Raw genomic sequence first — 26,344 nt, forward strand, 5'->3', positions numbered from 1 at the left:
GCGTGCAACAAAGGTAACAAAATATTGTACCAATTGATTTTACATGAATCGGTACCCTTTGGTAGCGACGGAATTCGACAGTACTGATAAAAGTACAAAATTTGGTACCATACCTAATTCTATGTTATTTGAACACACACACACCATGTGAATGATTGTAATCTTTTCACTTCTAAAAACAAAGGAGAAAATACCTACAAGATAGAATATAAGAAACAAGAAGAAATGAAGTCAATAAAAAGATCTGACCAGAAATTTCAAAAGCGTTCCTCAGGTTTTCCCCATCTTCTATCCTGGAGATCAGCATGCCTGACAGAGGCATCTTCCCCTTAAAGGACAAAAACGCGACGTTTTTTGTGGGACATGCAGTACCAGAGAAATGATTGTACAAGACTGATATGAAACTAAACCTGGTAAATGAATCCACTCATCCTTAGACTTGCAGAGAGGAAGAGCAGAGTGTGAGGGAAGAGCACCAGGTAACGTTCGCTTGACTCCTGAAAGACATACAACGGCATCTTTTCCCTACTGCCATGTTGAAATGCTCTCTGTGTGTAGTCCAAGTGCTGCAGATGTTCACACCTGGCAGTTTTGAGAGCAGACGGCAGCCTGGGACATGTGAAGAACAGGGCCGAGGGTCCTGATGTCGTCGCCTTCCCAGTTCCTGATTGGCTCGGTTAAAATCTGTAGCTCCAGATCCTTCTTCTTCCTCATCTCTTGGCACAGAGCCTGAACAAAGAGGCGGGCGACACAGTCCGTGAACCATCTCACAGGTAAATAATACCTGATGACGTATTTTAGCTTACTGCAAGGCTTTGAAATGACGTCATAGAAGCTTGGAGGTCCCCTCGGTCTGGGTGCTGGTCCTAAGGTAAAGACATACAGTGGAACCTCGATTTATGAACTCCTCATTGAATAAACTTTTCGAGTTACGAACCGCAGACCGAATAAAAATATGCTTTGGTGTACAAACCTTATCTTAGCGTACGAACGTTTCATTCACCCATTTTGTGCCTGGAAACACATTTATTGTAGGCGGGCTGATTCTGCTTATTCATTCAGCAGAATGCTGCGTTAGCGACTGTGCTACTTTGTTTGCCTTTTAAGTGGGTTTTTTTTAATAACTTTTTTACAATTTTTTTCCAGTTTTTCTTGCTCAATATGAGTCCAAAAAGAGCTATGGACAAGCGATATGTGATTTGAAACATTCAGGAAATATCCACAGCGTTGTCAACACTGCCTCCCTTCTAGCCCCTCTGTAGACAGAGAAGACAAATCGAAAGGTAAAGGAGATTTAATTTTTTATTCCCAATCATTGTAGTGACCTGGCTGTTAACGTTATAGGGAATAAATTAAACTAAACTAAACCTGCTAATTTTGGGGGATTTTGCCTATCATTCACAATCCCAATGTAGGACAGGAACACAAATATTTATTTAGCTTGTTATGCATTTTAAGTTGTAAACTAAGGCAAGTATAGAATAGCTAACAATGCAGATAATGGGAGTACACTACTTTGTCCATAAATCGCTCTAAAAAAAACATCCAAAACGCGCTAGCAATAATCCGTTTCATCTTGGAACCTGAATGTTAAGCAAGCAATTAGCGATATTGTGTTTGTAAGTGTTTAAGCAGACAAACTAGCTTTAGCAGCGCCGTGATCCCAGAAAGCTGACTATCTTATGCTGCTCTATTGACATATTGAGGCGGTGAGCTGCTGCATCTCCTCCAAAATGGCAAAAGTTCATTCTAGATTATAAATCATGCCTCTCACCTGGATAGAAGAAGGATGTGGACATAAACCGAGACGTTTGTCAACTCTGACATTCAACTTATATCCAGAGATAGCGAGAAAGACCCGAAAAGACGCTCGTTTGCGGCACTTTTTTTCTAACCCTTTGTGAGGATTATGATTAATTCTTCATCTAAACGGGAAGATGTGAACATTTCATCAGTCAGCATCCTCGTAATTGTTTTATTATGTACGTGGTTTGTATATCTTGTTCAGCACTTAGCAATACTGATACTGTACATGATGCTTAGTGTTTGTTGTTGAAGGGAAAAAAGATTATAGTGATTACACCACTGTATGCTTAAAATGAGCAACATACATAAATATTACATGTAAATACGAATGTGCTTGTTACTACATTACATATATACTTGCAGTGTGTATATTTTATTAATTTTTATATATACACTACCGTTCAAAAGTTTGGGGTCACCCAAACAATTTTGTGGAATAGCCTTCATTTCTAAGAACAAGAATAGACTGTCGAGTTTCAGATGAAAGTTCTCTTTTTCTGGCCATTTTGAGCGTTTAATTGACCCCACAAATGTGATGCTCCAGAAACTCAATCTGCTCAAAGGAAGGTCAGTTTTGTAGCTTCTGTAACGAGCTAAACTGTTTTCAGATGTGTGAACACGATTGCACAAGGGTTTTCTAATCATCAATTAGCCTTCTGAGCCAATGAGCAAACACATTGTACCATTAGAACACTGGAGTGATAGTTGCTGGAAATGGGCCTCTATACACCTATGTAGATATTGCACCAAAAACCAGATATTTGCAGCTAGAATAGTCATTTACCACATTAGCAATGTATAGAGTGTATTTCTTTAAAGTTAAGACTAGTTTAAAGTTATCTTCATTGAAAAGTACAGTGCTTTTCCTTCAAAAATAAGGACATTTCAATGTGACCCCAAACTTTTGAACGGTAGTGTATATATATTTTTAATTGCATTTATTTGATGTTTTTAGAGCGCTCTATAGGCGGAATGCATAAAAAAAGGAAAACCATATCTGTGCTTGTCTTACATAAGGATTGTGAATGACAGACAAAATTCCAAAAAAGTGCAGCTCCTCTTTAAAAAGTTTAGTGATTATAAACCACAGTGCTAGTGACAGTGTGTGTTTGCGTAGGCAGGGTGGCTCCAAATGAGGACAATTCAGCTAGATCTTGCTGTTTTGGCTTTGTTATTGAATAGGAAGTTGATTCATCACCCCCTTGTTACAGTTTGTTTGTTTGATATTTAGCACTTTGCAATACTTTGTGTCCAAAGTGTACAAACTTGGAATATGGATTTTTGTGGAGGCTGCAACCCAGTATTCATGTTTACATTGTTTCTTATGAAGAAATTTGCTTCAATATATAAACTTTTCAATTCCAGAGCCCTGTTCGAGAAGTTCGTAAATCAAGGTTCCACTCTAATATGAAACAAGACTGTTGCCTGGGTAACAAATCATCCATGACATGCAGTCTTTAGGAAATAAGTACCTCCATGTGTCTGTCCAATTCCTTGAGAAGCGTTGGGTACTTCTCCAGTCGAGTGAAGGGTTTACTCAAACTGGTGGTGAGCGTCAAAATCCCCGGACTGGATGCCCCCTTGGACTCCATGTACTCGCCCAGTTCCTCGCTACAAAACAGGCCATGTGGACACGTTTCCACTGCTCAGAGCAAGCGCTCGCTTTTTCTCTTGACTTTACCTTTGCTGAGTCAGCACACTGACAGCAGATGGATGGTTTGCACAGTAGGCCACATAGAGAGTCTTCATCTGGGGCATGAGACTCAGGAAGAAGCTCCCTATCCTCTGCTGGCATTCTGGAAGCCTTTCAAAAAAGAACCGTTTCATAGCATTAAAAAAAAACACTGATAAGCTCAAAGTGAAACTCCAGAAATTTAAAAAGTCTAACTAATATATGACATAGGCTCGTAACTTGTAACTCAGGACATTTCGAGACATCTTTTGACAAAATTTTACGATTTTGGCTACGAAAAACTGTAAACCATGATCTACAAAATTATACAAAAGACCTGAAATATCTCACTTTGCATGTAAAGAGTTTTAAATCACATACTAGTTTCACATTTGAAGTTGAATTGCTGACATCAATGAACTTTTGCTCGATATTCTATTTTTCTGAGTTTCACCTGTACATTGCAGTGCATTACTTGAGTCTAACACTAGATGTCCATACAGTCAAACTCAAACAGTGTAAAAAGAAACTAATTTTGTAAGTGGATGTTTCATAGCATAACACTTTCTGATTCCAGCATCATAAAATAGTCTTAGAATGTGATTTTAACTTCAACAGTATGCCGTGGTTTGCAGACTCACTGAGCAGACAAAACAGACTGACTTTGTATGCTCCTCCAAGGACTGAACCAACATCTGCTGGAAGGTCGAGATCTCCTCTAGATTTCCTTGAACGTGGCTGATGTCGACGCTGCTCAGCCTGCAGAGGAGTCATTTATAATTCAGAGGTTCTCCTTCGTTCTATTTCGGGTCATTTTTATGCATTCATGGTGAGTTTCACACATTTTACGGGTAAAAAAAAAAATGACTCGACCTGTCAGTGGGTTGGAGGGCGCGCAGGTACGACACCAGAAGACTTTGTAGCTCCCTTGAGTATTCGCTCTCTGCTTCAAGGATGTTCTGTAGCACCTGAACACACACACTATTTTTTACAAGATGTCCTTAAAGTGGACAAAGGGCTAAAAGCTTCAGAAATGAGCTTTTTCGGAGGATCCATTAGAGAGAAGAGGCTCTTTTGGACATTTATGTAAGGAAGGATGTTCACACAGTCAGTGAGTTCGTTAGTACGGTAGATTCAGGTACACTAACTGAAGATGGACAGACTGAGGAGGGGGCTGTGGCAGCTTGCATTTTTAAAACCACACACACACACACGCAGCAGCATCCCTGAGGCAAGGCTGTGCCAGAAACCAATGGAATGGAAGATATAGCCCACATTCTCTGCGACACACACGCCAACCCAGCTCCCTCGTCACTAATTGGGTGTACAGCTGACAAACTGATCGATCCCAACAGCTTACAAAAGCAGAAAGACATGGAATCAGCACAGCAGCAAAATATTTGCCTCAAAAAGCTTCCAGATTTGAATCTCAACATGAGCTCTTCTGTGTGTGAACTTTGCAGGTTCGCTTTTTAAACTTTCAATGGATTTTTCAAAAATACGGACATTCTTGTATCATGTGCTGAGCTTTTGTTCTGTTGTTTTTTTTGTAAACGAATGCAAATTAATAAACGCTTTCTCCAGGTTTGAGAAAATCCAATTGAATGCTTTTTAATGCGTTGGTATTGCAACTTAAAATAAATTTAATGCCCATGTCCTACTGCAGATAGTTATTATATATAGTCATAAGCTTACAATTGCCTGTATAGACAAAATTGTACGAATTTGACAATGATAATCTTGAATAGTAGAAAAGTTTACACTAACTGTTACATCTAGTGCATTACAATTGGCTCACAAGACTGTTTATTCTGAGGATTTATTTTTATTAATTTTTTTGTCTGCAGTGGTAGCAACAGCTGCCAGTTGTGGTGGCGACAGCAGAAGTTGCTTTGTTGGTCATGCCAAAGAAATTTACCTGCTGCCTGCCTTTAATTGCCGACTTGTAAATAGCTAATAACGTGTGATTTCACCTCATCGATGCCCATTGAGCAAAGTTTGGAGGTCTTTTCGCACACGCTACAGAACGCCTCTCTGGGTTTACAATCAATCGATGGCCTTTAACCAGGTTTTGAAGAGTTAGCCATGCAGCCACTTTTGCTGAAATGTTAATTTCCCAATTTTCCTGATATGTATTCCTTTTTGCGCTTTTACCACAGCATTAGCACGTTCACAGAATGTAGCATTCCAAGCATCATGTGTATTGTCTGTAGACAATAGCCAATTAAAATGTTCTACCTGTCAATCATTACACTGTACTTCCAATCAGAATTATTAAATATTTATATCATCAAAATACATTTTTAATGTTTTTTCCATCAATTGTATAGGCCTGTGTAAGGGAGGCCAGCCAGTGTGGCTGGGCCATGTCTACGTTGGTAAACCTCATTCCCTGACAACCTTAATAACAGTGCTGGGTACAGAGTTGACGGCTCAGGCTTTTAGCTCGGTAGCTAGCAAGCTGCACTCTCATTAGAAAGACCCAGGGCTGACCAGAAGCAGGGGCTTAATCAGGCATTTTTTAATGCCTGTGGACATCAAATGTAATGCTTTTTCAAGCAATTCAAGGCCTTCATTTTCGCAAAAGCTATCGAAAGACTTCTAACATTTTTAATGACCCGTGAAAACTCTAAAATAAATACAACATACAATGTATGGTTGAATAATTTTCAGTGCAACTAACACTGTATGTTAGATTAATTGAAAACAAATATACCGATCATTCCATGGTACCACTTTTTTGACATATGCACAATCACAGTAAAAATGGGATGCTCACCACATTGTAGTAGGTTTTACTGATGATAGATGTGTCAAAACCTTTTGGGGGACTTCTCAGCGTCCCAGACTTCGGTTTGTCAGCTGGTTTGTCTGTACGGTGAGAAAGGGAGGTAACATTTAAAGCTGAGTCTAATTGGTATTGATTTACAATAGTCTTAGTAAATCAGGCCTTCAGTGCAGTTATACACAATATAGACTCAAACTAATTTGTTTCTTCATATGACCATTTTAGTCATTGATTACTCAACATTTTTTTTAATGTTTTATTTCTGCGAACATAACACTCAGGAAGATTAGTGTAAAATGCACTTATTGATATATTCATGGAGTGCAGGTCTTGTTGTGAATTTTGCTTTTATAGCAATTTAACCTTAATAAAACTGGTTTCAAGACAATTTTGAAGATGTGTTATCCTTTACACTTTGTATTTTAGTGTACGAAATTTACTGTAATTTTAGTCGACTAAAATGTAGAGGAATTTAGTCTTTAAAAAGACTATGACTAAAACTAAATTAAAAACTGCTGTCAAAATTAACACTGAAGTGAGTGGCAGGCGGAGGTATGTGTGACATGTCTCACAGCAAATGGCTCACTTGAACCCGATCAATCCACTCCCAGTCATGAGTGAACACAGTGAACGTGTTCAACAGGATGTTTCTTCTCAATACGACATATGTGGAACATCCTGGTTTTGTTTGCCAGGAAAGCTTCCTTCCTTTATTTCCTTCCTTCCTGCCTTACTACCCCCCAAAAAAACACAAGGTGATGTGTGTGTGTGTGTTTTTCAGCATGCCTATGCAGTACAATCTTGTATATTCCAGCAACTCAGATCAAACATGGAGGTATATTCATGTGTAACTAGATGAGGCAATTCCTGAAGGAATTGCGTGTGAATGCTCCAACGTTGAAGTTGAACTGAAATGCTGACAGAATGTAGTATGAATGTAAGAATAGGTTGAATGTTGGAATGGTTTGAATCGGTTGAAAAATGTGGGAATTGTGGAAGTTTAAAAAATGGACAATTCATTTTGAATGGGGAAAATGAAAAAAAAAAAAAAAAAAAAGGAATTATGGGAAATACAGGATGTTTTTAGAATTGTTGAAGTAAAGCACACAATTCCCAAACAGGCTGAATATTTTGAAGTTGCAAACAGCGAGAGACGTTTGCACAGTGCCTGTGTTTTTAAAGATGTAAATCTCTGTTGTTTTACAGTTCTCTTATGTATTTTAAAATGTATGTCTTAATGTATTATTTTTGAAACTGCTCTGTGACATGTGCTGTTGACCTCTTGGCCAGGTCACCCTTGTGAAAGAGATCTTGATCTCAATGGGTTTTCTTATCTGGTTAAATAAAGGTTCTATAAGTTGGAACAGTTTGAATCAGATACAATTGTGGGAGTTGTGGAACTTTGAAAAATGTTTCATTGATTTCAATGGGAATTTCCAAACAATTTGGGAATTTCGGGAAAAGCGGGAATTAAAAAAAAAAAATTGTATAAAACTTGAATGGTGTGAATGAGTTGAAATGGTTGGTGTTGGAATTTTTCAAATCGGTCGAGAAATGTTGAAGTAGTAACATGTTGAATTGAGAAATGGTATTACGGAATTCCTGGAATTTCGGGGAAAACCGGGAATTTTTCCAGTTCAAAAAACAACTTTGTTTTTTGTCATTATAAAGAGGAATGTTTTGACGGTTGAACGGTCGAAGTGTTTTGAAAAATGTGGGAGGAGTAGTCGGCAGAAAAAAGGGTGGAAATAGGGCTTTGGAAAACCAGGAATTCTGAAAAATCCTGGAATTTTTTTTAACCTGGAAAAAGGGTAGTTTGAATTTCCAGGATGGTGGAATGTGTTGATGGTGAAATGGTTTGAATAGGTGGAAAAATGTGAAAATGGTGAAAGTTTGAAAAATGGCCAATTCATTTTAAATGGGAACAATGTCCCGGAAAACCGGGAATTCTGGGAAATCTGGGAATTTTTGGAATTTGTCGAGGGAAAGCCCGCAATTCCCGAATAAGCTGAACAGTTTAAAGTTGGAACGGTTTGAAATTGGATGAAAAATGTGGAAGAAGAAGGAAAACCATAATTGTGTGAATGCTTTGGAGCATTCACACAATTAAGTCCTATGCATAATTCTTCATTATATAAAGCTGCACCTACCATTTCCTTTCAGCTCCCGCACATAGTTACTGGGGAACCAGCCACTCTTGCCATTGAGAGAACCTTCCCACCAGCCCCCCTCCTCCTGCCTGCTCACACTAATAATATCGCCCTTCGAGAAAGACAGTTCGTCCTCATTTGTCTGATGGAAGGCAAAACGTGCTTTGACCAGAAAATTGCCAGTCCCACTCCCCTCCGACATGTCCTGCAACAGAAAAAACATGTGCATCAGGCACAATAGGAGAATATTTGTGTGTGCTGAGTGTCATCGTGGGAGTAACTTACAAGGCTGTGGTACTGATGCGGCGGCAATTTAGACGAGCGACTTTGACTGTTCAGAGAATCGAAAGATTTAATCCTCAACGTGGCCGAGTGTGGCACACACACAGCGCCACCTGACTCTGCATACAAGGAGGAGCATAAAATTACAGACTTTGCATGATATTTAGGATACAATTGAGACATTTTATGCAAATGTCCTTACCTTCAGTGGCTTTGTTCAGTGCAACAAGGGAGTTAAGGACCTTGGGGAAGTTGAGACCCTGGAAGAGGTCATTGACCTCAAAAGGCTGTAGGGTTGAGAAGATGAATTAGATTCAACAGAGTGAGATTACACACTGTGGCAGTCTGCCGCAATTTTATTTTTTTTGTATTCATTTTTTTGTACATTTAGCACACTAAAAAAATTGGCCCTAGTGTATGAATGTGAGTACAAATGTTGTCTGTCTATGACGATGAGGTGGCGACTTGCCCAGGGTTTACCCCGCCTACCCCCCGATCTCGAAAGGGACAAGCAGTAGAAAATGGATGGATGGATGGATAAATGTTCACCCTTGCTCACAAATACTCATTATTATGGGACTGTCTTTGTACCTTGTTGTTTTAACTTCGTACAGTAGATGGCATCCTACCTCTACTTCTTAACACACCAATACCATATGACATAGCAGACTTGGTCACGCATTAGAACTAGGGCTGCAACAACTAATCGATTAAATCGATTAAAATCGATTATTAAAATAGTTGCCGATTAATTTAGTCATCGATTCGTTGGATCTATGCTATGCGCATGCGCCAAGTTTTTTTTTTTTTTTTTTTTTTAATAAACTTTTATTTATAAACTGCAACATTTACAAACAGCTGAGAAACAATCAAAATAAGTATGGTGCCAGTATGCTGTGTTTTTTCAATAAAATACTGGATAGGTTAGAAATTTAGCTTGTCTCTTTTATCCGATTATTAATCGATTAATCGAAGTAATAATCGACAGATTACTCGATTATCAAATTAATCGTTAGTTGCAGCCCTAATTAGAACGCATCAATATATGGATATATTAGACGTAGAATGACGCAAGGCTGTGATTGATAATCGTAATAAATTAGCGATCGATCGCAAAGATAAACTATGGGCATGTTAATCGATCAAAAATGGCGACAAAGTCTGTGACAGCAGCCAATGGGAGTCAATCACCCCACGTCCGGTTGTGATTTTCAGCAGAAGTAAACAGAATAAGCAAACTTGGAGGTTAATGCCCACCGGACCGTATTTTAACTTGAAACTATCTGTATTGTTATTAAAAAGGATGCAGGAAGTGATGTCGGTTGCAGCGAATGTAGCTTTATAATTCATATTTTGGCGGGAATTTGTTTATTTTGGGTCTTCCATCTATACTAGTTCAGTGTTATTCTAAATGGTATTTGTATAAAATAAAATAAATAAAATAAATATAAAAATGTGTTATTTTTAGGTTGTTTTACTGTTGAATAAAACCTTTAAATATGATTGTGGAGGGGGGCGTGGCCTGCGGGCCTGCTGCGGAGCGGGGTGTGTAAGGACCGGCCTCACACGCCAGACTGGAAAAACATATATTCCTGGTAAGCAAGCCACCCCCGGGGATTTATTTTAAATAAAAAGACTTGATTCAAACTGTCTACCGGGCTCCCGAAGATCTGTCGGTGTCAGGAGAACCCACCACAAGAGGGAAACCTCTACAATGTTTTTATCTTCATCTTATTTAATTAGGCTTCTTTAGTTTTTAGGGCAGATGATTTAAAACAGGCAGGTTAAAAACAATACAAAAAATGTGACATTAATCGAGATCGTAAAATTAAATTGTGATATTTTTTTTATTTTCATCGCCCAGTCCTATAATGTGTACATTATCTTGAAAATCACATTTACATGGCGACCCAGAAACATCATGAATATTTTCTATATACTGATATATCTCCTGTGCGTGTTATAAGACGCACACACAGGTGAAACAAACACCTGGAAGTAAAAAAAAAACCATTCTTGTAATGATGTTAAGTGACATTTAAAACCATTTCGCACATTTCCAATGACACAAACTATGGAAGAACAATTTTGAAAAATAATCTAATTGCAATTTTCCCCCTCAATATTGCGATTTATTCCGAAATTATTTTTTAATGCCCTCTTCTCTTGCATTTCTCAACCAACACAAACAATAAATTGATCTGTATTATATTACACAATTACAGATTTACCGGTAGTATAAAGTGTACCTCAACTGACGAGTACCTTAATGTACGAGTATTTTGAGATACGAGCGACCTATCGGCTTTTTGTTATGCTTCAAGTTTTTGATTTGAGTTACGAGCCCCAATTGAGGTAGTATTTGTACACAGCCCACAGTCAGGGATAGACACACTGCTACAGTTAATGCAAAGGAGAAGGAGTGGACAACCAGATGAGAAAAACTAACTATTAGAAACATGCTCGAACAGTTAGCAGCCGACCCAGCCAGTCAGTCCGCATCACACAAGCCGCAACCAACCTCCAAAGCATGCAGCCACAAACGTCAAAACAACAAGCATGTATCCATGAAAAAAATTGGGAAGCTGCAGATGCTGTGTTTGACATGATTCAATTTCTTCTGTCTCCTGACTGAACCAACAAGACCGGGGGTCAGCAACCGCTCTTTAGCGCTGCCCTAGTGGCTCCCTGGACCTCTTTCAGAGATGTGTGAAAATGAAAAAAGATGAAAGAAAATTTTAAAAAAAAATATATTTATACACATGACACAAACCTTCCCAATTGTTACAAATTCCATTGTTTATGTTATACAGTATTTGGCAAGCACCGTTTTGTCCTACTAATTTCAGCGATCCTTGAACTCACAGTAGTTGCGTGGACTGTGACACAACAGTTTGTTTACATGTACAACTTTCTCCGATGCTGCCACAGAAAGACACGTTTTATGCCACTCCTTCTTGGTCTCATTTTGTCCACCAAACGTTTTATGCTGTGTGTGATTACACAAAGGTGAGCTTTGTTGATTTTGTTGATTTGCTGGAGTGCTTATCAGGCATATTTGGTCAATCCATGACTGCAAGCTAATCGGTGCTAACATGCTAAATATGCCAGCTGTATATGTACATATTGCATCATTATGCCTCTTTTGTAGGTGTATTTGAGCTCATTTAATTTCCTTTACTTATGTCCTCTGTGTGAATAATTTATATTTGCATGTCTCATGACACGTTAATCTGTTTGTAATATTGGCTGCATTTCTGATCGTTATTTGTGTGCCATGTTGTTCCAGACCACAGCAAACGTTACCCAGCTCGCAAAGATTGTAATGAATCCATTAAAAGAAGACAGCCTGCCGTCTCCTTTAGCTTGGGGACACACATCTATACCGTTGGCCATTCTGAGCCAGTAATTTCCAGAACGTATCTCATCCTGTGAGAAGCCTCCATTTTACTAATGATTTCCAATGTTGCAAAAATGTGTAGACTAAAAATTAAAATACAAAATTTCTGTCAACAAAGATTTGCGTCAGCCTTTGATAGTAAACTAATATAGCTAATATAGACACTTACATCATGTGTTGCCTTCATTATAACACTTATATAAGGCTTTTAGTTTTTTGCGGCTCCAGACAGATTTTTTTTGTATTTTTGGTCCAATATCGCTCTTTCAACATTTTGGGTTGCCAACCCCTGACTTACGAGCACATTGCATTCCACGACCAAGCTCATAATTTAAAACACTCGTATCTCAAAGCAGCCCCGCTCATTGTAATGAACTGAAATCAATTTAATCGGTGCTTGGCCCCCCTAAAACAGCGCATTTTTATGTTCCGCACGGCCGTATTTAAGTGACGGACCAGAAAAATAAGTTGACAACAAGTGATATGTATGACTGTGTACCATAGGTAATTTGCGACCGTCCCCTTTGTTGAGTCAGGACTACACAGAATAAATTGAAACACAGCAACATCTGCAGCTTCTCAATATTTTTATGGATCAATGTTCATCATTTGGATGTCTGTGGCCACTTCCCGCGTGATCCACACTGACGCTATTACTCGCTGGATAAGCTGCTATAAGGGAGGCTGGTTTCCCTTATTTGGTCGTCCGCCTTCTCTCCTTCACACAGACTTTCCCAGTTCCGATGGTTGGAGGAAAGGATTGTGTCGATCTCTGAGCAAACACGCACGTCAACTGTCTAATCAAAAGCTATGTTTGTTTCTTGTGTAAACAAAGCAACAACAACAACGAGTACCAATATATTAACTCTTATATTAACTCTTTATTGCTGAAACCCTGTTAAAAAATATTACTTCAACCAACAGTGAAAACATGCTCACAAGTCAAGGTACACTTGCAACTTAAAGCATAACAAAAAGCTGAGACACAGCTCTTATCTCAAATTACTCGTAATTTGGGGCAGTGTGGCTCGGTTGGTAAAGTGGCCGTGCCAGCAACTTGAGGGTTCTGGGTTCGATCCCCGCTTCTGCTGCTGTGTCCTTGAGCAAGATACTTCACTTCACTTCACACTACTACTGTAGTTGTTTGTAGTACATGCTATTGCAATGTTTTTCAAACAAAATGTATTATCTAAAAGTCACTTTTTCTTTTTAAAAGACATATTAACTGTTAAAATGTTGCTGTTTTGGGAGGGCCAAGCACGGATTAAATTTATCTAATTTAAATTCAACAGGCGGGGCTGCTTTAGATTTTTTTTTGCAGTACGGGCTCAGTCGTAGAATGCAATGCACTAGTAGAATAAAGTGGTCATATTACCGTATTTTTCGGACTATAAGTCGCAGTTTTTTTCATAGTTTGGCCGGGGGTGCGACTTATACTCCGGAGCGACTTATGTGTGAAATCATTAACACATTACCGTAAAATATCAAATAATATTACTTAGCTCATTCACGAAGAGACTAAGATTTCATGGGATTTAGCGATTAGGAGTGACAGATTGTTTGGTAAACGTATAGCATGTTCTGTATGTTATAGTTATTTGAATGACTTTTACCATAATATGTTACGTTAACATACCAGGCAAGTTCTCAGTTGGTTATTTATGCCTCATATAACGTACACTTATTCAGCCTGTTGTTCACTATTCTTTATTTATTTTAAATTGCCTTTCAAATGTCTATCCTTGGTGTTGGGTTTTATCAAATAAATTTCCCAAGAGTGCGACTTATATATGTTTTTTTCCTTCTTTATTATGCATTTTCGGCCGGTGCGACTTATACTCCGGAGCGACTTATACTCCGAAAAATACGGTATGATAGGTTTTTTTAAACATTTAAAGCACTTCCTTGTAGTCTACGTGACATGTAATGGTGTTTTTTTGGTCAAAATTCTGCATAAATTATGTTTTACAGACAATCTTCAAACCGCTTTCTGACCATCTCTTCAAGATGGGCCGTTTTGTGGGCGGTCTTATTTATGTGGCTCCACTTTGACCGAGTCTTCTCCCCACCATCTTGGTTGTAGTTTTAAGCGCTTCCATATGGAGGCTACGGGCATATATAATTTAGGACTATATGCTACTTTGTATTGGAAATGGCAACAGCGGAGGATGCATGTGCATGTACGAGCTAGTCTTCTCCACAACCAGAGGATAGAGAAAAAGAAGAAACTTATTGACTACAGCGCAAATTATAATGGCAAACTCTTCTGGTAAATCTCTGCCATACATGGAGATATCCGCTGACAGACACCAATGGGAAAAGGCCTGTTTAGAGGAAGTATGAAGGAAGGCAAGATTATTTTATAAATATCTCCACCATGTCTCCATGGTTTGATTTCAAATTATCAGGATTTATGCAGATCCCAAATAGACAACAGCAGGTACCAATAGGTAAGACGAGTTGTTGTTTTGCATCATAGGTCCCCTTTAAAAGGTACTATTGTAGCTCGGTTTCACCCGTCCACAAACAAGCACGGAGTTTTAGTGTCAGGGTCAATTATGCAAATTAGACATTGACATCATTTGCCCCACTCTACCGAATGCCTCGGATACATTCCAGTCCTGAGGGAACCACTAAAGCTAATGCATCCTGCGCTCATAAATAGATCATGACATGACACAACAGTACGATGGCACACGTCTACCTGAAAACAATGACTTTATCTTAGCGGGGGTTTAGGACTCCGTTCAAACTACAGTCTGAAGCGGGATTACTCCAAGTCTGAGCTCCCCTTGTTAATCTCCCCATCATGTATATAGCCATAATCAAAATACCTCTAAGGCTCTTCTAATCCTGTGCACACAACACACAGACATTCACAGGGCATGGATGGAGCAATCTTGGTGTGTTGGAAATAATTTTACTTTACTTTACACAGTAAAATACTGCAAAAATTACACAACACACACACACACGCGCACACACACACACACACACACACACACACACACACACACACACACACACACACACACACACACACACACACACACACACACACACACACACAAACAACCGTCACTCACTTTTAGCCTCGCCTGATTAATAATTACTGTATGATACTCCATTTTTTATTCATTGCTGCAATGCTGAATGTTGTATTTTGCAATATATTATATCTTGCTGCATCAAAGAGGAAATAATGACTGAGTGACCAGAAACTATATCCACATAAAAGTATAGACTCAACATTATATTTAATTCAGTTTTTATTGTGTGCCTACTATTGTTATGTTTAAAAAATGTGTAAAAAATACAGCAAAGTCAGCCAAAACATATGATAGCAATTCTTATCTAATTTACCACACAGCTCTAACAGATTCAGAAGTCTTCTACAATCCACTCTGTAATCTCCCCAATTGGACAGAGAGCCCGCCTCGTCTGAATTACTACGCTGATGTCAGCCTGGCTGCCACTAATGGAAGCCTTGGCGTCCAGCGCCGTGGTTGACATCTAATCAACCTGATTGGAAAATCCAATGAAACGGCTGCATGACATATTGAATTACATCCACCTACAACTCTCCTTTCATTTCTCTTTTGCTCTTCACAATAAAGTCAAGGAAGTTTTCTTCTACCATCCATAACAACAGTGCAATTTAGACATAGGCATGCATTATTATTTGTATTCCCAATAGACAGATTTGTGTACAACCACCTGCAAGCAATGCTCTAAAATGAACAAAGTGCATCACACAAACAGCAACCTACCAAATATAGTCAAAGCTCTCACACCCAATGCAAAGTCAGAGGTTAAATGAAATTTGTATGCACCCCGTTTCCATGGCAATAAGTGTCAGGATACATTTGCATTGCATTTATGTACAGTAATGAACTTGGTAATGGTCCTTTTGGTAATGGAGCTGTTTTACACAAGGATTAACATAACTACGGACCAGCAGTGATTATTCCGTACCTTTATTAGTGCTTAGTCAACAAAAATAGCATTGTCTAGCATAGGGGTGCCCAAACATTTTCTATTGTTGGCCGCACACTGAAAAATTAAAGCATGCAGGGGCCATTTTGATATTTTTCATTTTCAAAACCAATACAGTATACTTTTTTTTTTTAACTTTAGGTTTGTAAGTAAGTAAGTTTGGTTCTGGGGACCCAGGAGAGTCATAATTCATTTAAAAAAATAAGTATTTTATTTTCTTAACGCCTAAATCTGTAGACCAACTGTAGATCTAGCTGGCAATATAAACTTAACAATGTTTATGTTTTATGCCCTTTTTGTTAAAGACTCTTTTTTTTAATGGCAAAAACACAAAATATGCAACATTTTCCCCCCAATTGTTTTTTAAAGTGGAATATTTGATGCGAAGTAATTGAAGCCTTAAATAGGTCAATAATGCATAACAACATTGATTTTGATTCCTTACATTTTTTTTAAATAAAATCCCAAATTAATCCCAAATTATCAAGGATCCAAAAGGGCCCAACTCACAAAAGTGTTAAAAGTATATGTACATAATTGTTTTTATTGTATTTTTTACTTTCAACACTCTAAGGAGAACTGCACTTTTTTTTTAATGTTGCCTATTGTTCACAATCATTGTGACAAACAAGGAGACACATTTTTTTGTTGTTGTTGCTATCTATCATAAAAATTGGCTCGTTCACGGTGGCTAGCAATGCAGCTAATGGGAGCAATCAATTGTACCTCTAAATCACTTTAGAAATGCATTCAAAAACCGTCAATAATACTTCATTTACGTTTCATAACCCGTATAATAACCATACTGTTGTTGTAAGAGCGAACACTGAAGAACTCTTTTTCTATCGTAGTAACACATCGACATGCTTCGGTATTAGCCGTAAAAGCTAGCTACGGCAAAAGATAAGCTAGCTTCTACAACAACACGAAACGCGTTTGAGTTTGTAATGCACAACACTGCGATACGACACCAATCTGTACTGACTGAAAAACATGAACAATCATATTACAGTATTTGTAAAGTATTAGCCCACATTTAATGTTTTGTTTGTACACAGCTTAGCTAGCCGGTGACATTTCCTGTTGATTTTGGGTAAGCAATCCATTTATGTCAAAATAGCTTGGCTCCAAGTTCCATATTTATAGCGTCAAATTCGCTTTCATCCCCCTCTCCTGGCTTCTTTCTGCTCTGACGTCTTACCTATTCCTTCAGTTTATTTAGCTTCAAAAGTATAATGTTGTGAATTCTCATCTGTATAGTTTTTATTGTCTGTTACCGAGTCTGCCATGATTAGAACACACACTCGTGTTTGATTCCGGAAGTAGGAACACACGTTGCCAGAAGTCATACACGCGCTGCTATGGAAACAGAAATCAATGCGCGAAAAAATAATCACCCATCCATCCATTTTCTACCACTTGTCCCTTTCGGGGTTGCGGGGGGTGCTGGAGCCTATCTCAGCTGTATTCGGGCGTTAAGCAGGGTACACCCTGGACAAGTCGCCACCTCATCGCAGGGCCAACACAGATAGACAGGCAACATTCACACACTAGGGCGAATTTAGTGTTGCCAATCAACCTATCCTCATGTGAATGTTTTTGGAGGTGGGAGGAAGCCGGAGTTGCCCGGAGGGAACCCACGCAGTCACGGGGAGAACATGCAAACTCCACACAGAAAGACCCCGAGCATGGGATTGAACTCAGGACCTTCGTATTGTGAGGCACATGCACTAAACCCTGTACCACCGTGCAGTCCCAGAAATTATTAAAATGATCAAAATACGGTAAATATTGAACATATTGTTATGAACGTGTGTTCATAACAATATGTTATGAACACATTACTACATTATACATAGACTTGCACTGTGTATATAAAACCTTGTTTGAGGCTTTTGAAGTTGTTTTTCAGGGCTTTGAACGTTACAACTCCTGTAAGCCGCATCTTTCAAGCGTTTTTTATCATCTTTATAATTGTAAAAAAAAAAAAAAAAAAAAAAAAAAAGACGTGTTGTTGTCTCTCATAACAACTGAACGATAGGCAAAATTCCAAAAATAAGTGCTATTTCCCTTTAATAGTTTCCCTTTAGAGCAACTTAATATCCATCCATTGATTTTCTGGGTTTTTTAAAGTAATTTGAGCCTTTAATAGGTCAATATTTCACAACAACATTGATTTTAAATCATTATCATTTTTTGAGCGATGACAGTTTTAAAGAAAAAAACAGCCTGCATGGCAGCTTTGCTTTATTGGTGTCAACATTGCAACTTTTTCTCGTTACATTTCACCTGTATGCTCTTTCATACTATTTTGTAATTATTTTTTAAAGTAATTTGAGCCTTTAATAGGTAAATATTTCATAACAACATTGATTTTAAATCATTATCATTTTTTGAGCGATGACAGTTTTAAAGAAAAAAACAGCCTGCATGGCAGCTTTGCTTTATTGGTGTCAACATTGCAACTTTTTCTCGTTACATTTCACCTGGATGCTCTTTCATACCATTTTGTAATTATTTTTGGACGTTTAAAACAAAACTGTTATTATTAATTAGTAAGTATACATTTTTTGAGCCTTTTAAGAGAAAATCATATCACTGTAGTAAATTATGCAAATTACTCGATGATGTCATGGTGACCACGCCCATAGCCACGCCCCCACCGCCACAGGTATCTTGGCAGTTTATGGGAAACACTGCATATTATTTATTCATTCTGGTTTATTGAAACTACAGGAGCTAGAAAAGTTACAGACATTATGTGTTATGTTTAAGGCTAAAAGTAAAGCATTACCAGCAAATTTACAAAAAATGTTTGTCATCACTTCTGAGAATGAAGAGCATAGAAGAAAAGGTCATTTTAAACATCAGTATTCAAGGACAACTTTAAAACAAATGTGTGTATCACATTTGCATTATTATAACCCCAACCCTCTAACCCTAACCAAATAACTCTAAATTAAGTCTTTATTACTTAGAATATGTTCCCCTAGTGTCCAAATAACTCTAAATTAAGTCTTTGTTACTTAGAATATGTTCCCCATACTAAAGTGTTACCAAAAACATATAACTTTGTCTTGAATTTGAAAAAAAAAACATTTTATTTTTCACTAAAGAAGGGTTTGGTGAATGCGCATATGAAACTGATGGGGTTCGGTACCTCCACCAAGGTTAAGAACCACTGGTATAAATGTATTCCAATTAAAAAAAATATATAAAGACAGAACAATAAGATCATATGGACAGCCGTAAGTGTCTACATTTTGCTTTATATTTATTATTTTACTTATTTTTTGTCTGGTTTTGTATTTGTTTTGTATCATCCTGTGAGGTGTATATAACTTTTTTTGTTCGGTTTGCACTTGTTTTTTTTGGGGGTGTTTTTTTGTTTGTTTTCATTATATTTGGATGTATTTGTTTGGTTTGTATTAGGGCTGCAACAACTAATCGATTAAATTGATTAAAATCGATTATAAAAATAGTTGGTGATTAATTTAGTCATCGATTCGTTGGATCTATGCTATGCGCATGCGCAGAGGCTACTTTTTATTTTTTTATAAACCTTTATTTATAAACTGCAACATTTACAAACAGCTGAGAAACAATAATCAAAATAAGTATGGTGCCAGTATGCTGGTTTTTTTCAATAAAATACTGGAAAGGTTAGAAATGTAGTTTGTCTCTTTTATCCGATTATTAATCGATCAATCGAAGTAATAATCGACAGATTAATTGATTATCAAATTAGTTGTTAGTTGCAGCCCTAGTTTGTATGCTTGTGAATCTGGGCTATCCATTAAGTAAGACTACTTATTATGTTGAAGGGAGCAGGTTTCTCATAGTCATTCACCGACGTCCCACTGGGGTGAGTTTTTCCTTGCCCGTATGTGGGCTCTGTACCGAGGATGTCGTTGTGGCTTGTACAGCCCTTTGAGACACTTGTGATTTAGGGCTATATAAATAAACATTGATTGATTGATTGATAAGATTGTATTCATCCTGTTCCTTCTCAAGCATGGGTGTGTAAATATGTGTTTAGTTGCTAAAGTTTAATTGTCTATTGATCAAAAATGCACATCAATGAAGGAGATAAATAAAAAATGAAAAATGAATGAAAAAAAAAAGAAAAAATTAGCTGCGGGCCACAAATGGCCCCCGGGGCGCACTTTTTTACACCTGTGGTCTGGCATGTTGTCTGTAATGAAGTGACGTTTCCTGCCAAATAGTGTGCACATGTACGGGTCGCCAGATGCAGACGTGAACGTCAACAAGGTTTTTTTTTATTTTTTATTAATTGGCATAATACCCCATGGAATGCTGCGGTAAGTGTGTATGATTCCAAGTCTTCACATGGAATGAAGATATTAATGAACTTATTATTTCGATAACTCACCTCCACGGCGAACGCTCCACAGCCTTTGATGAACTCGCTAACGTTCCGTTGACGTTCACCGTCGGTCCTCGGTTCCAGGAAAAACTACGCATACAAAGTTGTTAAATTAGCACACAACGCTGAACAATAAGTTAGCAAACGACTTGAAGAAGTAAACTGATTTGGAATCCATCTTTATTCCAAGCGTTTGCTTCTAATTGCCACTTGACGTTGAGCTGCGTTTTGCTAGCATCAGTGCCCAGCTTTACTTCCGGTTGAACTTTAAAATGGGAATTCATTTTAAACACTCGGAGTTTTAGGTTGTTTATTTTTTTCCCCCAATTTCATTAGATTCAGCGTAGAAGCTACACATTTGGTGTTCTTTTATGAACGAATGTCATCCACATAATAAAATGCAAATGCATTTATTTCGAAGGAGACACTTCCTGCCTCGATGTATGCATGCACCCGTACGTACATTAAGAATGTAGATGTAATTTACAGTTTATTAAACAGTCTATTTTATTTTATTTTATTTAAATGTCCCACGTGAGTTAATATTTAAAAAATGTGTACCACAACAATACACTTTCCTGTTCTCCTTCCAAACACGTACTTTGTCTGTCGTCCCTGGTCTGAGTCGCTCCAGCAGCCTGCACAGAACGACCCCGTCCTGCAGAGACGTCTGGAGGAAAGCGTCCGGATCCGAGATGCTTTTCTTGGGAGACTCCAGGACCCCGAGCGTAATGAGCCACGTTACCGTCTGCTCTGCCGCGTTCATCCTGGACTCTGGAAGGTCACGGGACGGTAACACCTCGGGTTTGTTGCTCTCTTCAATTAAATGTCTTACTTTTTTCTTTTTCTTTTTTGCATACAAGACACGAAAATAGGAGAGGACAGGAGAGGCGGGTCAGCACATTGTTGAATCACTCGACCTGATATTCCAATTTTAAAACATGGACGCCCCCTCCTCTCTCTCTCTCTCTCTCTCTCTCTCTCTCTCTCTCTCTCTCTCTCTCTCTCTCTCTCTCTCTCTCTCTCTCTCTCTCTCTCTCTCTCTCTCCTCCCTCCGTGCGGATGCTGGCAATCCTGACATCACTTTCCCCCCCTATTTTAACCCTGCATTTTAACACTGTTGCCAAACACTGCAACATATATGTTACATGTATTCTTCAGCCCCATCACATGTCTGAAGTAACGCATTCGGTTATTCTCCCCGTGGCTGCAAGGACATGATGACATTATTCATTCATTGACCCTCTAACCTTCCATCTGCAGCTGTACAAAATGATACCGTGGCTCCATCTAGTGGACAGGGATGTAAACTGTGCGCCCTTCTTTAACTGGCCCATACAATATTTATCTCACGCTCACAATTCTGGGCCCTGCATACCAGGGACCACATTTGGATGCCAGAAGTGGGGGGCACATAAGTACAGGGCGATTGAAGGATCCGACATGTTTTTTAATTTGTATCTGTGTAAAGCGATTTCAATAGTATTTGACTTAAACCTAAATTTGTTTAAAGTTAAAGTACCAAGGGTTGTCACACACACGCTAGGTGTGGCGAAATTATTCTCTGCATTTGACCCATCACCCTTGATCCACCCCCTGGGAGGTGAGGGGAGCAGTGAGCAGCAGCGGTGGCCACGCCCGGGAATCATTTTTGGTGATTTAACCCCCAATTCCAACCCTTGATGCTGAGTGCCAAGCAGGGAGGTAATGGGTCCCATTTTTTTAATCTTTGGTATGACTCGGCCAGGGTTCAAACTCACGACCTACCGACCTCAGGGCCATACTTGCCAACCCTCCCGTTTTTAGCGGGAGACTCCCGGTATTCAGCGCCTCTCCCGATAACCTCCCGGCAGAAATTTTCTCCCGACAAACTCCCGGTATTCGGCCGGAGCTGGAGGCCACGCCCCCTCCAGCTCAATGCGGACCTGTGTGGGGACAGCCTGTTCTCACGTCCGCTTTCCCACAATATAAACAGATTGCCTGCCCAATGACGTCATAACATCCACGGCTTTTAGAGAGTAGAGTGCACAACTGCGCACACAACAAGGAGACGAAGCAGAAGAATGAGGAAGTTACAGACATGGCGACGCCGTCGACGAGCAAGATGAAGAAATCCGCTTGCAAGTTCCAAAACTAATGGAAACAAGAATTTCAGTTCATCCAGGACAGTTCGAATTATGTTGCCTGTACATTTTGTAAAACAGACTTCTCCATTGAACACGGTGGCCGAGTCATGAACGGAGGAGAAGTTAAACAGGACAATACTGCCATCTACTGGATAGCCCCCGGAACACTGAAATTCAAGTATTTATTTTATTTATATGTATAATAAAATAAATATATATACATATATATATAGCTAGAATTCACTGAAAGTCAAGTGTTTCATATATATATATATATATATATATATATATATATATATATATATATATATATATATATATATATATATATATATATATATATATATATATATATATATATGTGTATATATGTATATGTGTATATATGTATGTGTGGGAAAAAATCACAAGACTATTTCATCTCTACAGGCCTGTTTCATGAGGGTTTCCTCAATCATCAGGAGATGATAATCTACTGATGATGAAACCTTCAAGGTTGGCAAGTATGCTCAGGGCGGACACTAACCACTAGGCCACTGAGTAGGTTTAGGTGCATGTTTTAAATCGTGTATGAAACTCATGGCCCGTGGGCCAGATCTGGCCAGCCAAATTGTTTTATTTGGCCTGCGAAAGCCTCAAAATAATGTGTAAATAAAGCACTTTTTTCTCACTAAATTATTTTGCCAGAAAAATTGCATGTACTGCTTACAATTTAATATCTTTTAAACTTAAATATTATCTGATCATGCAAAAAAAACAATTATATTAACATACACTATATTGCCAAAAGTATTTGGCCACCCATCCAAATGATGAGTATCAGGTGTCTTAATCACTTGGCCCGGCCACAGGTGTATAAAATCCAGCACTTAGGCATGGAGACTGTTTCTACAAACATTTGTGAAAGAATGGGCCACGCTCAGTGATTTCCAGCGTGGAAATGTCATAGGATGCCACCTGCGCAACAAATCCAGTCGTGAAATTTCCTCGCTAATAAATATTCCAAAATCAACTGTCGGCTTTATTCTAAGAAAAGTGAAGAGTTTGGGAACAACAGCAACTCAGCCACCAAGTAAACTGACAGAGAAGTGTCAGCGGATGCTGAAAGCGCATAGTTCAAAGACTTTCTGCACAGTCAGTTGCTACAGAGCTCCAAACTTCATGTGACCTTCCAATTAGCCCACGTACGGTACGCAGAGAGCTTCATGGAATGGGTTTCCATGGCCGAGCAGCTGCATCTATGCCATAAATCACCAAGTCCAATGCAAAGCGTGGGATGCAGTGGTGTAAAGCACGTCGCCACTGGACTCTAGAGCAGTGGAGACGTGTTCTATGGAGTGATGAATCACGCTTTTTCATCTGGCAATCGGATGGACAAGTCTGGGTTTGGAGGTTGCCAGGAGAACGCTACATTTCGGACTGCATTGTGCCGAGTGTGAAATTTGGTGAAGGAGGAATTATGGTGTGGAGTTGTTTTTCAGGAGTTGGGCTTGACCCCTTAGTTCCAGTGAAAGGAACTTTGAACGCTCCAGGATACCAAAACATTTTGGATAGGGATGCTTTAAAAAGTAATATCGGAAATTATCGGTATCGGTTTCAAGATTATCGGTATCGGTTTCCGAAATTAAAATTTGTGACTTTCTAAAACGCTGCTGTGTACACGGACGCAGGAAGATGTACAGAGCGCCAAATTAATCCTTGAAGGCGCTGCCTTTGCGTACTGGCCCAGTCACATACTATCTAAGGCTTGACACACGCACTAGCGAATGCAAGCATACTTGGTCAACAGCCATACAGGTCACACTGAGGGTGACCGTATAAACAACTTTAACACTGTTACAAATATGCGCCACACTGTGAACCCACACCAAACAAGAATGACAAACACATTTCGGGAGAACATCCGCATCGTAACACAACATAAACACAACAGAACAAATACCCAGAACCCCTTGCAGATGCTTGTTTTCATTCAGAAAAATCTACCTCTCACACGTGATGACAAGTAGAAAAAGAATTAGCCCACTCTTTGAGCTTCATCTGTTGCACAAATAGACTAATAGTCTGGACTGAGTGAAGCTGTTTTATTTATGTTTTGTGCCTTTTTTCCCCATGCACTTTAAAGGATGGCTGTGTTATCTACTAGTCTAGACTGAAGCATTTTTTTTATTTTTGTGCCTTTCTTGTTTTTATTTGCACATTTTTGTTACTCATACGAATACGTTAAGAACAGGGCAGATTGAGCCCAGTTTATACAAACGTTTGTAGTATACTGTGGATTGAAGCTGTGTGCCTTCATTGTTTTTGTAGCTGTTGTTTTGAGGCATGTTTAAAAAAAAAAAAAGCACTTTGTGAAAGTCAAAGTACAGTGTTTCCCATAGTTGTAGTGGGTATCAGGATTATTTCAGGGAGAGCATGTCCGTAAGCACACATGATTGTGCGTGCTGCTGGTCCACTAATAGTACTAACCTTTAACAGTTAATTTTACTAATTTTCATTAATTACTAGTTTCTATGTAACTGTTTTTATATTGTTTTACTTTCTTTTTTATTCAAGAAAACGTTTTTAATTTATTTATCTTATTTTATTTTATAAATTTTTAAAAAAAAGGACCTTATCTTCACCATACTTGGTTGTCCAAATTAGGCATAATAATGTGTTAATTCCACGACTGTATATATCGGTAACGGTTGATATCGGTATCGGTAATTAAGAGTTGGACAATATCGGAATATCGGATATCGGCAAAAAAGCCATTATCGGACATCCTTAATTTTTTTCTTAGTTCGGTATGAAAAGAGCTTCACAAATTGAGTTTGATTTAATAGACAAGCGGTAGAAAATGGATGAATGGATGGATGGTTTTGATTAGAGGTGCTCAAAACAATAGATTTACATCTAACTCGCGGCCTTTATTTATTCTGACTCTAAGTTCAATCATTTTCGAGAATCGATAAAAAAATAAATACTATATATATATATACATATACAGATATATATATATATACGGTATATATATATATATATATACATATATATATATATATATATATATATATATATAGATATATATATAGATATATCTATATATAGATATATATCTATCTATATATATATAGATAGATATATATCTATATATAGATATATATATATATATCTATATCTATATATATATATATATAGATATATATATAAAATGTACATGATACATAAAATACTTCAAGTGAAATGTGGTCACACTGAGTGGGCTGCAAGGGTAATGACAAAAGGGATGCGTGAGAAATAGTTTGAGCACTATTGGTCTAGTGGTTTTCACATGATGTGCGCTGACGCAATTTCCTGGTTTTATTTTGTGTCAAGCCCTTAACGTGCACACTAATGAAATCAGATTAATCAACTTGTGCGCTCAAACCTATGAATCTTTTGTCAAGACATTTGGGGCGTAGGTAAATACATTTATATTTGACAGTAACACAGCAAACCATTGTTCCTGTGGGTTTTTCTGTTCGTTGCTCTTCAACTTCCTCATTTGATGTGGACGCCACTTCCTCTTTCGTTTAGTGGCGGGGACGTTCTTAAGGGTGAACTTTAAACAATTTTGGTCTGTTGCGATGAGAGCAGTCCATATCTTGTAAGTTTGTTTTATAGGTGGTAACGTTCTTGTGTGGAGCGGTGAAACTTGTGCAAGATGGGTGAGTACAAGAAGTCATTTGCATGTTGAAATATAACAGCGGCAT

The 26,344-nt window shown here is 38.4% G+C and overlaps 2 protein-coding genes across 7 annotated transcripts in view; one reads left to right on the forward strand and one right to left on the reverse strand.

The window, feature by feature from the left end:
- Positions 1-21,412, reverse strand: part of arhgef7b (Rho guanine nucleotide exchange factor (GEF) 7b) — a 38,683-nt gene extending 17,271 nt beyond the window's left edge. The window contains exons 1-14 of one of the 2 annotated variants that reach the window (XM_062061052.1): positions 21,083-21,412; positions 20,488-20,571; positions 8,901-8,985; positions 8,702-8,817; positions 8,417-8,621; positions 6,258-6,349; positions 4,352-4,446; positions 4,142-4,237; positions 3,488-3,610; positions 3,279-3,417; positions 807-866; positions 583-729; positions 411-497; positions 250-328 (exon numbers count right to left, since the gene is read on the reverse strand). In XM_062061052.1, the coding sequence (XP_061917036.1) occupies positions 250-328; positions 411-497; positions 583-729; positions 807-866; positions 3,279-3,417; positions 3,488-3,610; positions 4,142-4,237; positions 4,352-4,446; positions 6,258-6,349; positions 8,417-8,621; positions 8,702-8,817; positions 8,901-8,985; positions 20,488-20,571; positions 21,083-21,247 (1,573 nt within the window). In that variant the 5' untranslated portion in view covers positions 21,248-21,412. The remainder of the gene's footprint in view (positions 1-249; positions 329-410; positions 498-582; positions 730-806; positions 867-3,278; positions 3,418-3,487; positions 3,611-4,141; positions 4,238-4,351; positions 4,447-6,257; positions 6,350-8,416; positions 8,622-8,701; positions 8,818-8,900; positions 8,986-20,487; positions 20,572-21,082) is intronic. The other variant, XM_062061062.1, reaches the window with a different exon arrangement.
- The window catches only part of LOC133658691 (protein-tyrosine kinase 2-beta-like), a 58,903-nt gene continuing 52,945 nt past the window's right edge, over positions 20,387-26,344 (forward strand). For 3 of the 5 annotated variants that reach the window (XM_062061014.1, XM_062061009.1, XM_062061031.1), the window contains exon 1: positions 25,876-26,299. The gene's annotated coding sequence lies outside the window, so the exon portion shown is untranslated. Of the gene's footprint in view, positions 21,286-25,875; positions 26,300-26,344 lie in introns of those variants that run through there. The other 2 variants (XM_062061019.1, XM_062061040.1) reach the window with 2 other exon arrangements.

The sequence above is a fragment of the Entelurus aequoreus genome, linkage group LG01 (assembly GCF_033978785.1).
Source record: "Entelurus aequoreus isolate RoL-2023_Sb linkage group LG01, RoL_Eaeq_v1.1, whole genome shotgun sequence".
In the NCBI taxonomy this organism is placed as follows: Eukaryota; Metazoa; Chordata; class Actinopteri; order Syngnathiformes; family Syngnathidae; genus Entelurus; species Entelurus aequoreus.